Raw genomic sequence first — 12,117 nt, forward strand, 5'->3', positions numbered from 1 at the left:
CTGCACCCAGCACCTCCAGTCTGAGGAGCTGCTCTGCCAGTCACTCGGACACTTGGCACCCCACACCCTTCCGCCCAGCTGGGCTTCCCAGGCTGCCTGGCCTGGCCCCAGTGTGTCGCTCCCTGCTCCTTCCCCAGCAGCTGCTCCCAGGCCCACCTGGCTGGAGTCAAGTCTCCTGCACACTCCAGGCCCCTGCTGAAGCCCCTAGTGTCTCTCAGGCCCGGGGTCTTCCCTTCTCTGTCCCAGAGGCCAGGGCAGGGCACATGGGAGCCAGCTAGGTCGCAGGGAGGCTGAGAGCCAGCTCCCTTTAAAGGGCCAGTCATCACTGCAGCTGAGCGGCTGGAGCAGGGGAGTTAATGAAGAATCAAATGCACACGAATAACAAGCACACACAGGTGCCCAGGGCATTTTACTGATTTGCAGGGGAAGAAGACGAGGAAGCCTGATTATTTTTCCACTTCCCCAGATAGTGCTGGGCATTACACAGACCCTCCAATGCGCTGGCATTACAGAATTCCTCCCCCCCACCCATGCTGGGCATTATACAACCCACCCCTATTTGCTGGGCATTACACAGACACCCCCCCCCCGTGTGCTGGGCATTACACAGACCCCCCACCCCCAGTGTACTGGGCATTACACAATTCCTCCCCCACCCCATGCTGGGCGTTATACAACCCACCCCCATGTGCTGGGCATTACACCCTCCCCACCCGCCCATGTGCTGGGCATTATACAGACCTTCCACTGTGCTGGGAATTACACGGATACCCCACAGAGTGCTGAGTGTTACACAGACACCCCCCCCACATCCAACGTGCTGAGCATTACACAGACAGCCCCAGTGTGCTGGGCGTTACACAGACACCCCCACCCCCCAGAGTGCTGGGTGTTACATGGACCCTCCCCGCACTGTGCTGGATGTTACACAGACACCCCCCCCCATGTGCTGGGCATGACACACACACACCCCAGTGTGCTGGGTGTTAGACAGCCCCCTCCCCCCATGTGCTGGGCATTATACAGACCGCCCCCGCCCCTCCCCCCACACCAGCCAGTGAACAGTGCCCCTGGAGTGGCCAGAGGAGGGTGCTGTAACAACATGACCCTGCCTCCTCCCATGAGCCTGCCCCAGTTGCCCCCTGCCAGCTGGGGAGGGGAGCCCTCGCCTCCCGGCTGGCAGGGCAGAGGGCTAAGCCCTGGGCCAGCCCGCTCAGCACCGCCCCCTACACCATCTCCAGGCAGGTGGAGAGTGATGCCCGGCGCCTGGAGCTGGGGCGCTGCCCATCCCGTGCCCGGCCCACGCAGCCAGCATCGCTGGCCAGGAGCCATAGCTCCTTCCGGAAGCGCACGCCCACGAAGGCGTAGAGCACGGGGTTGAGGCAGCAGCGGGCGAAGGCCAGGCCGTTGGTCACCACCAGAGCCAGGTCCTTGCGGCGGCTCTGGGCACAGCTCATCTCCCGGCTGCCCAGCATGTCGGCCGTGTCCAGCAGCACCACCAGGCTGTAGGGCAGCTGGAGGACCACAAAGACAAGCACCAGGGCCAGGATGACGCGTAGGGCCTTGTGCCGCTGGAAGCTGCGGGCAGCCAGCAGGGTGCGGGCCACGGCCGTGTAGCAGGAGGCCATGACCAGGAAGGGCAGCACGAAGCCCAGGATGACCTGGGCCAGGTTGGTGGCTCCCCGGGCTGCCTTGGAAATGCTGGCAGGGAAGAGCACCCTGCAGAGCTCGCGGCCCTGTTGCCGCTTGGCCTGGCTGTACACGAACTGGGGCAGGGCCAGCAGGGTGGAGAGCAGCCAGGCCAGCCCGGCGGCGAGCCAGCCGTGGCAGCGGGCCCGGGGGCGCAGGCGGCAGGCAACTGGCGCCCGGACGATGGTCATGTAGCGGTCCACGCTGATGCAGGTCAGGAAGAGGAAGCCGCTGTAGAAGTTGAGGGCGTAGAAGCCCTGCAGGGTCTGGCAGGCGCTGGTGCCCAGCAGCCAGCCCTGCAGCGCGCCCGCCACGGCAAAGGGCAGCGAGGTCAGCAGCAGCAGCAGGTCAGCCACGGCCAGGTGCAGCAGGCAGACGTCGGTTACGGAGCGGGCCTGGCGGTAGCGGGCGTGGGTGAGCAGCACCAGCCCGTTCCCCGCCACGCCCAGCAGCGACAGCAGCAGGTAGGCAGCCAGCTGGTAGGTGCGGGCAAAGTCCTGCACGGGCCCCTTCTCGCACAGCTCGGGCAGGGGGCTGCCCCCGTCTGGGAACAGCCCATCCTCGTCCTCGTAGTAGAAGTCGGTGGTGACCGGGGGCTCGGCCGCCCAGGGGCTGAAGGTCTGTGGGGCGAAACTTCGTCAGGGTCATTAGCAAGAAGCTTCGCTGAGCAACGCAGCACTGCACAACGACACAACGTGGCATCGCACAGCCACAGCACACAGCAACACAACACAGCACCGCAGAACACAACATAGCACCGTGGTTACACCACACAGCTACACAACACAGCATTGCAATGCAACGTATTAACACAACACAGCACTGCAATACAGTACACCAACACTGCACAGCACCGCACAGCAACACAGGAACACCACACAGCGACAGAGCAACACAACACAGCACAGCTACCCAGCAACACAATACAGCATTCCACTGCAACACTGCTCTGCACCACAACACCCCACAGCACCACACACTCCAGCACAACTCCACACACCAGGTCGCAGCACCGCACAGCAACCCACAGCACTGCAGAGCACGGGGATCAGTGTCCGTTGCACAAGCCCCGCTCAACCAGCCCTGCAGCCCAGCCCGGGACCCTCACCCCCAGGGACATGCTGCCAGGCTGGGCAGCCGGAAGGGTCCTGTGCCAGTCTGGTGCTGCCCCATTGCCCCGCCTTGCACAGACCCCAGAGAGAAGCTGAGTCTCTCTGGCCCCTCAGCCCGGGGCCCCTGCTGGGGCTGCCAGCGAGGGGGCTGGCTGGTGCCCACTGGGTTGGTGGGTTTGTGTGATGTGGGCACCTGTTCTGCTAGGAGCTAGGCTGAGCCCAGGGGAGATGGCTGGTGCCTTGAGACGGGCCCTGCCACACCAAGAGCCACTGGATTCAGTGACTGCGTTTCTGTCTCACACCCAGCCCTGATCAGCGGGGGCGATTTCCGGGCTGCCAGTTGTGAGAGCTGCTGTGTCACTCCCTGGGCTGGGGACTCGTGTGCCGGGGGCTGCCAGGTAGGAAGAGGGCCAGGCTGGCATGATGCCCTGCAGGAAGGGGGAGCGGCAGCCCCGTCTGTGGTTTCCTTTAACTCCTGGAAGCCTGGCAGCATGGGCACCTGGACAGCACCCCCAGCCCTGGGCTGCAGCTCGAGGCCCTGAACAGCTCGGCGTTTCACTGACGAACAACGAAAGTGTCAGTGACCAGAGTGCGAAACGGGAGCGTCACGGAGGGGACAGATGCTCAGCACCCTGAACTGGAGCTGCCTGACACTCGGCACCCAGAACTGGTGTTCAGCACCCAGAACCAGAGCTCAGCACCCCAAACTGGAACTCAGCACCCCGAACCGGAGCTGCCTGGAGCTTGGCACCCAGAACCGGAGCTGCCTGACACTCGGCACCCAGAACTGGTGTTCAGCACCCAGAACCAGAACTCAGCACCCCAAACTGGAACTCGGCACCCAGAACCGGAGCTGCCTGGAGCTCGGCACCCAGAACCGGAGCTCGGCACCCCGAACCGGACCTCGGCACCCAGAACCGGAGCTGCCTGACACTCGGCACCCAGAACTGGTGTTCAGCACCCAGAACCAGAGCTCAGCACCCCAAACTGGAACTCGGCACCCAGAACTGGAGCTGCCTGGAGCTCGGCACCCCGAACCGGACCTTGGCACCCAGAACCGGAGCTGCCTGGAGCTCAGCACCCCAAACCGGAGCTTGGCACCCAGAACCAGAGCTGCCTGGAGCTCGGCACCCCGAACTGGAGCTCAGCACCCCGAACCGGAGCTGCCCAAAGCTCGACATTCAGGCCTGGAGTTGCGGTCACTGACCCATGCTGGGCCTGAGTCTCTGTAGATCAGGTGCCCATGGGGTGAGGTGAGGGTGCGTCTGTCTCATGAGTCGTGTCAGGCCCCACAGAGAGGCACTGGGACCCCACACAGTGATGCTGCGCTGAGCCTGGACGCACCGATGGACACACACCGGCACTCAGACATGGGGAACGTGCTGTCCTTCGCGGGGGGATTTCCCAGGGGCCGGCAGGTCTTTTCCCCTTTGTGGCTGCCTGAATTGCTAATCAAGATGTTTGGGGGAAGAAATGTGTAAAACCCGTTGAGCTTCTCTGGCCCTCGGGGTGATCAGATGTCCTCTGGGATGCCCCTGGACACCTGGGGCCAGCCCTGCCTGGAGTCCCTGCTCTGGCTCCCATCCCATCAGAGAGCAGATTCTGTCCCTCGCGGCTCAGACCCGCGCGGAGCCAGAGCCCAGCTCGGGTAAATCGGCAAACTGAGTGCCGCTGACTCAGGGAAACTGCCGTGGTTACACCAGCAATTTGGCCCTGGCCCGCAGTTTCCTTCTGACTGGGCCGCGCACTGAACCCTAAGGGGCTGCAAACCCCAGCAACTGGGCCTGGCTTCCCCTCTCCTGCCACACAGCAGCCCTAGGGCCCTGCACTACGGGTGGCTGCTCATGGTGTCTTGGGGCCGGACGGAGCCTAAGAACTGCCCAGGGACAGTGTGATTTCCCAGCGGCCCCACGCTGGCCTTTCCCAACCGCCCGGCCCCTGAGACCCCAGAGTGGAGCTTTGCCCTGCCTTTGCCAGGCACATGGGACCCACAGTGTCTGTGCCTGGTGGGCTGGGCAGAGAGCAGCTATCCTGCAGAGCCAGCTTTGGAGTTCTGTGTGGGTGCAGGGGTCAGCATGGAGCTCACTGCAGGATCGGGGCCCCGACGTCCCTTTCTGCACCCAGCCCCCAGGCTCCGGGCTTGGAACCCATCCCAGCCTGCATGGGCTGGAGGATCCCAGGTGGGCCCATGTGGGACCAGGTGCTCATGACTCAAACCCACGATCGGAAAAACCAATCAGAGAAAATGGTTTTACATTCAAACAAGCAAGTGATGTCCCCTCCCCTGCCCCGGAAAGCCCCCGCAGCCCCTCACCTGGTTTGGGGGAGGCATCTCTGTCATTGTGAAGCTGCAGCAAGCGTCCTGCTTCTTCGAGGCTCTGCCGCGGCCACCCCCGAGTGCGACGCGGCCTGTGGTTTGACCACGTGCCCTACCTGATACCGAGAGCTGATCTCAGAATCCAAGACCTGCCCCCGCGGGACCTGAACGCCGGAGGTGACCCCAGGGCGGGGCGAGGCCCTGCGTCGGTGACAAGAGGCATCCAGCCAACACCCTGAGCGCTGGTGCCAGATCGAACAGAGCACAGTTCCGCGCGCCACGCTTCGTGGAAAGGGGCCCTGTGGTATGTGGCAGGGTGGGTGCCCCGGCCATGGGGATGTAGGCTGCAGAGCGCGAGAGCTGCCAGCAAACTGAACGGAAACCCCATGAGCATGCGTGGGCTGGGGCCAAGGGAGTGAGCCTGGGTCGGCGCACCCTGCTCAGCCCCAGAGCCCTGGGCACGCGGTGCCTGCCGGGCCTTTGCTTCTCCAGCTGCCGTTGGTGCCAGCTGCCCTGCTAGCCCATGGTCCAGGTGCGGGGTGCTGGGCCTGACCCCTGGGAGACAGGCCTGGAAACGAGCCGCTCACGAATCGGGGGCCACTTACTGGGATGAACTTGTCTGGAGTCCCCCCAGAAGCCCCCACAACAGTGTGATGGAGTCGGGGCTGCACAGCCTGGGAGCTCTTGGGGGCCGGGACCAGCGAGATGTTTTGGGCTTGTGCGGCACCCAGCACAATAGGCCCCTGCTCCAGGACAGGGCTCCTGGGTGCTACCGTATTGCACCTAATAACCTACAGCACCCAGCGCAATGGGTCCCAGGGCTCCTGGGCGCTACCGTAATGCACCTAGTAATGTACAGCACCGAGCCACAGTGAGGTCCGGGGCCATGACAGGGCTTCTGTGTCGCAGATAACACGAATCGTGCCAGCCCTTGGCTGCTGTGGACCAGTGTAGCTGAATGAATGGAACGAGGCCAAGTCCCACCAGCGGGGCTCTGGCCTGCTGCTCCCGGCCCTGTGACAGAGACTCACCCTCCCTAAGGAACCAGGACAGTCCCTCTCTCGGGACTCAGCTTCACACAGGAAACAGTTTGTTCTTGGACCAAGGGGCAGCTGCTGTCATCACACCCCCCCGGGGGGCTCCCTGGAGGCTGAGCCCTTCTGGCCCAGCAGAGGTGTCACCCCAGACGGTCCCGCTCCAATACACTGGGGGGATTTATGACTTGACCCCCACAAAAATTCTTAAGCTTTTTATTACCATGCAGATTAGGGCATGGCAGGGGAGGGGGAGGGGGAGGGCGAGGGGGAGGGAAACCGCTTTTCTCTCCATGTGGGCAGCAAATCGATTCCCGTCATTAATAGGCTTTCTGCCTTTTGCAGTTATAATCTCACAATCCCCCCTTTCTCCGAGGCTCGAGTCATCTTTGCAATGGCTTATCCCTGCTTTGCCTTTCAGACCCCCACACCCCAGCTGCCAACACCGGTCCACCGGCCAGCCTGGGCTGCCCAGGAACGGGGGCGGGGGGGGGGGTCCCTTTAAAATTTGTGAGCCTTCTACTGGTGCTCACCGTGTCCTGGGTTTCAGAAGCCGCTTGACCCCCATCAGCGCAGCCGTGTGTGCATGGAGCCAGGCCTGGCATGTTGTATCTAGCCAGTACACGTGGTCTTTGGGCCCCACCATGCCTGTGGGGTTCCTTCCTCTGAGCTTTGTTGTGCAAGGAGCAAAGGACACAACAGCCCGAACCTCCTGCTTGGCTTTCGAGCTGGGCTGTGGCTCTTACCATCCCTCTCACCGTTTCAATTTGACTCCCCCGCTACACTAGTGCCAAGAAAGGGGCAGCTGCCACGCCCTGGCAAGCTGGCAGCAAGGGGCAGTGAGCGGGGGGGGGGGGCACTTGGCAGGGGCAGCGGCCCCTCCTCACCAGGGGAGAATGCAAAGTGGCCCGTAGGAGCTGTGTGGGGCGGGGTGGCATGGAGGGGTCAGCCCAGCTTCTGCTTGGACCAGCGCACAGTGACTGTCATTCACGGCCCCCCCATGGCCATAGGCGTGGAAAGTAAGGGTGCGGGGGGTGCTGCAGAACCCCCAGGTTTTATGCAGGGCTGCTGGCCCTGCACCCCGCTCCCCAACTACTGGCTCCATGCATAAAACCTGGGGGTGTTTCCCGCGCCTATGCCCTGCTCCTGGCCCTCCACCCACACTCTGCACCCCAATCCCTCATCTCACCTGGGGCTTGGGTCCTGGCTGCCAGCCCCACCCCCGCTCCCAGGACTCCGGTCCCGGGGCTCACCCCACTCCCAGCCCCACACCCTGGGAGCTGCTCCTAGGGTCCTGGCTGCTGGCCCCTGCTGGGGGCTCCACGCCCGCCCCCAGCTGTGGCCTCGGTCCCCTTACCCCTGTCCAGGTCCCCACTCCCGGAGACACAGCTCTGCTCCCAGCCTTGGTGGGGGGTGGGGGGTGGACAGGGGCAAGGGGGCTGGCTTTCAGCTACAGAGATGGGCCAGAGGGAAACGGGCTTCGCAGCCACCTTGTTGCTTCCCTCTGTGCCCCTGGGGGAGGCGAAAGCTGCCTCAGCGCCAGGGTGGGGCTGCTGGTTTGGGGGTGCCCTCCTGCCGCTCAGGCAGGGGCCTGGCCAGGTGGCTCCAGCCCCTGCACAACCCAGCCCACAAGCCAAGAGCTGCTTCGCTTCTGAGTAACTAACTGTGTCCCTGCCCCCGGGCCCGCTGCACCTGGGATTCTCTGTTCTCTCTTTCGCCCTCCGACCAGGCCCTGCTAACAGGAAACAGCCACGTCGCCCACTACCGAGCAGGACCCAGACATCCTCCCAGGCCTGGCCCCGTCTGGCTCCTGGCCCCTGCATGCCCCGGGGTGCAGGGATGAGCTCCCTTCAGCCGGGCTTGGCTCCCTGGGGCTCCCCCTAAATCCAGCAAGACGCCAGCTCCATGGGTGCGGGGGAGCCCCCTGCACGGGGGCGGCCAATCGGGGCTGCCATCTCTGACCCTGGCTCCTGCAGGTTCTGAGCCCTGGCCCCACAGACATCCCTCTCACCATCAATAGCCAGGGACTGTGGGGGGCTGCAAGTGGCCGAGGGAAAGCCAGGGTGGGCGTGCTAAGCCGCAGGGCCAGAGGAGGCTGGGGTGGGCTCCTGAGCCATGGGGGGGTTCTTATGTAGGCCACGAAGCTGCTTGCTCCAGCCCCCCCACTGAGCGTGCCCAGGGAGGACAGATGACAATGGTCGTTTGGGAGCAGACAGGCTAAATCCCGTGTCTTTTTTGCACCCGTGGAGAGAGACAGGCGACCCCTAACCCCGAAGGCTTAATCTGCTTGTTGATTACATGCCGGTGCCACATCTGTCACAGCGCCTGCTTTGCAAACGTTGTGGTCACCGTTATCCTGCCCTCACTCCCTCTCCTGCTCTCCCCGGCGTACCCTGCGGGGACCGGGGCTCACGACTACTCAGCGCCAGACTCTTGCTTGTGGTGTCACTGGAAATACCCAGACTGCTGGAGTCGGCAGCTGCTGGCATGGAGTGCCCACCCTCGTCCGCAGCTGCGGACTGACCACCCCTGCAGAGGGCCTGCGGCACAGGGCTGTGGCCCGCCAGCTGGGCTGGGAGGGTGGGTGTGTGGGGAGCCAAGCCTGCACACCCCCCAGGGCAAGTTAGCGTTGCAAGGGTTAATTTGTGTGGCCTCTCCCCAGCGTAAGGCCTGCAGGGGCCTGACAGAGACTCCTGGAGCAGCCCCCCCACCCCCGGTTCCATCCCCTGCTCTCTCTGAAGAGGGCTCTCATGCTCCGGCTGCCCCCCCCGCCCCCCGATCCCCACAGGCCCTGGGGGAGGAAGGGGGCAAGCGCTCTGTGCCGGAACAAAAGCCCAACTCAGCCTGTGACACAAAATTGCTCATAAAGTCAGGCAAAGCTGGAGCCCAAGAGACTGGTACTGGGGGGCCTGAGCCTGGGGGTTCTGCAGGGAACACCCCAGGGGCTGTGAGGTTCTAGAGATGGGAGGGAATCACCGCCCTGCGTGGTGACCAGCGGGATGAGGCTGCTGCCCCTTCCGGACGTTGTTTGTCTGGGGGTGGGGGTCACTCAGCTTCACCATTCCCGCCAGTCATGTCCTGAGACCCACCAGACAGTGCTGGGCTTCATCATCCTGGTCCTGGCGACACCCTGGCCAGAGCGGGCCAGGCAGAAGGAACCAATGCCCCTTCCACCGGCTCCTGGTCTGAATGGCACCTGGGACGTCAGACTTGGGGTCCTGCTGTCAGCCCCTCTGGGCCATTTTCCTTTGTTCTCCTCTCTCCTGAGCCTCTCTCTGTCTCAGGCTAATGAGAGCCCGTATGGGGCGGCCCAGACAACTGCACCCGGAGGCAGCTAAAAGCAATACCGTAAGCAGCCCAACACTGGTACGAGTTTGCCAGGTCTCAGCGTGGCTGGTCAGACCATGGGCTGGGCCCGTTTTTCCAGCAGTGAGGTTAAGTGAGAGTCAACAACAGAGACAGAAGCTGCATTTTCCCTCTTAGCTGTTCGTTTCTCTCCCCTTTCCTGTGTGTTTGTCTTGTTTTGTAGGGAACCCACCTCAGCTCCTGTAACGAGGCTGGTTCTGGCGGGACCCAAGTGAGAGTGCCAATTCAGGACGAACTGCTTCAAGCAGGGCAGTCACCGCCCAAGGCTGGGGTTTTCCACCTCTAAGGCAAACCAAACCAGCCAGCCAGAGAGGACTTTGGTTTTATGCCACTGGCTAACCACAAGTCACACAAGCAATTCCCGTAGACACTCCAGTTTCCCAGTATCACCACCCGTGCCACTCGTTATGGGGACAAATGGTTATAAAAACCAGTACCCCAGTAAAAGAAAAATGGTTTTCTCGATCCCAAAGGCCCAGGCCCCAGACCCAGGTCAATATACAAATCAGATCTTGCCCACAAATCACGCTGTTGCCAATCCTTTAGAATCTAAAATCTAAAGGTTTATTCCTAAAAGGAAAGAAATACAGATGAGAGCTAGAATGGGTGAAATGGAATCAATGACATCCAGTGATGGCAAAGTTCTTGGTTCAGGCTTGCAGCAGGGATGGAATAAACGGCAGGTTCAAATCAAGTCTCTGGAGAACATCCCCAACTGGGAGGGGTCTTTCAGTCCTTGGTTCAGAGCGTCAGTGCAGCCAAGTCCCTCCGGAGGTCAGAAGCAGGACTGAAGACAAGATGGAGGAGCTGCAGCAGCTCTTTATAGTCTCTTGCCATGTGGTCTCTTTCTTTGTCCCAAGGACACACTGCCCATCCCATGGCCTGGAAACATCTCAGAGTTCTGTCCCTCGGCAGGTCCCTGCACACCTGGCTGAGTCCCCAGGCGTGTCTGCCTTCTCTCAATGGGTCAGTTGTGTCTCTGATGGTCCTTAATGGGCCATCAGGCAGGCTAAGCAGAGCTGACATCAACTTGTCTGGGGTGTCACCCAGAAGCAGAGCAGAAGTTTGAATTTCAGACAGTGTAGAGCCAATATTCATAACTTCAACTACAAAAATGATACCCACATATAGACAGCATAATCCTAACCAGCAAACCATCACCGTGTCTGAGACACCTCATTTGACCCCCCTTATACAAGATTTGGTGCCATGACAGGACCTTGGTTGCAACAATGATCTATACGGTCCCAGATTAGGTCAATAACGTCACAGCAGGACACACAGCATGGCTCCCCTCCCCACCAGCCACAAGGACCCCCCATTCCATTTGCCACTCCCAGCCCCCCTCCAGCCACATGAACCCCCCATTTCCTGTTCCCTCCCCCCTTCCATCACCCTAGTTTGACACATTTGCAAGGGGGAGGCCCAGCACCGAAGTGTCATGAGGTCTCCCCCCCGACTAGCACCGGGGCAGCCAGAAGTGGGGGGGGAGGGGCCCTCAGAGAAGTGGAGCCTGCCTCGGGGGCTCAACCCCTTTGCCCTGAGCTGCAGTTCTCAGGGCACATCACTGTGCCCCCCTGGCCCTGTCCAGACAAGACTCCTATGAATCAGGAACATTCCCCCTGCCTGCTCCCTGCCCCCCCAGCCCGTTGGGTCCAGAAGACCCCAGAGCTCGGGCTGGGGACCTTGAGCAGCAGCCCCCAGGCTCCCCCAGAGCCACAAACAAGGTGCCCTGTGTTTGGCCTCATCCCCAGCACGGAGTGGGGGCGGGGGCAGCACCCCGTGGGGAGGTGCAGTGCACTGGCAGAGGAGCTGCTAGGAGGAAGCCCACTGGCTCCTTGGAGCCAAAATGTTCAGGCTGGAGGAGCCATTTGGGACCAAGCTTGAGACCTGCAAAGGGGCTGGGCACCCACCTCCCCAAACTCCAGCCCTTGGGGTTTGCCTTGGGCACCCCAAATAACTGACCACTTCTGAAACCATGCTCAGCTGCATAGAAGTGAGAGCTCCCAACCCCCTTGTGCACCCCCACCCTCTGCTCTGCACCCCCCCACTGCTCTGTGACCCCACCCCCTTGTGCATCCCCCACCCCACTGCTCTGTGCACTCCGTCCCTCCACCTCTGGTGCCTCTCCCCAGGGCTGGATTAACTTCTTGTTGGCCTAGTGCAAACCATCGTTGTGGGCCCCCCCAGGGAATGAAGGGGTCGGGGCAAGAGCACAGTGGGCAGGGTGGATCTGATTTGATTTAAATCACTAGTCAGGAAGGTTTGATTTAAGCATGGGTTTTCTACATAGAAGTGCATTCTTCGTGGCTGTTCTAACCTTAGTACATATTCTTCACAACTCAGACAGAGACATAGGTTTTGTTTTTAGAAGGTACACACTCTGCTTTCTTAAACAGTGATTTATTTTGAAAGCTTTTCAGAGGAGTTTTACAGCTATGTCAGAAAACGAAGGATTGTTTGGTTATTTCATTTACCAAAGGTAATTGAGGCAGATATTTATGAAGTCATTGGGAGGTGAACTATCTCCAATTCAAGAGGTTAATCATTAATGTTTGGAGGATTTTCTTGCCAGGCTGTATTAGGAGGAGAACATCAC

The 12,117-nt window shown here is 61.3% G+C and overlaps 1 protein-coding gene across 1 annotated transcript; it reads right to left on the reverse strand.

Moving 5' to 3' along the window:
* Positions 1-1,226: 1,226 nt before the first annotated feature.
* On the reverse strand, positions 1,227-6,539 carry CCR10 (C-C motif chemokine receptor 10). The gene is given in 8 exon segments (XM_074940401.1): positions 1,227-2,309; positions 5,116-5,198; positions 5,201-5,312; positions 5,314-5,394; positions 5,396-5,545; positions 5,548-5,610; positions 5,667-5,909; positions 6,510-6,539. Coding segments are annotated over 8 exon segments (1,845 nt in total).
* Between the last annotated feature and the right edge of the window lie 5,578 nt (positions 6,540-12,117).

The sequence above is a fragment of the Natator depressus genome, chromosome 27 (assembly GCF_965152275.1).
Source record: "Natator depressus isolate rNatDep1 chromosome 27, rNatDep2.hap1, whole genome shotgun sequence".
NCBI classification, from domain to species: Eukaryota; Metazoa; Chordata; order Testudines; family Cheloniidae; genus Natator; species Natator depressus.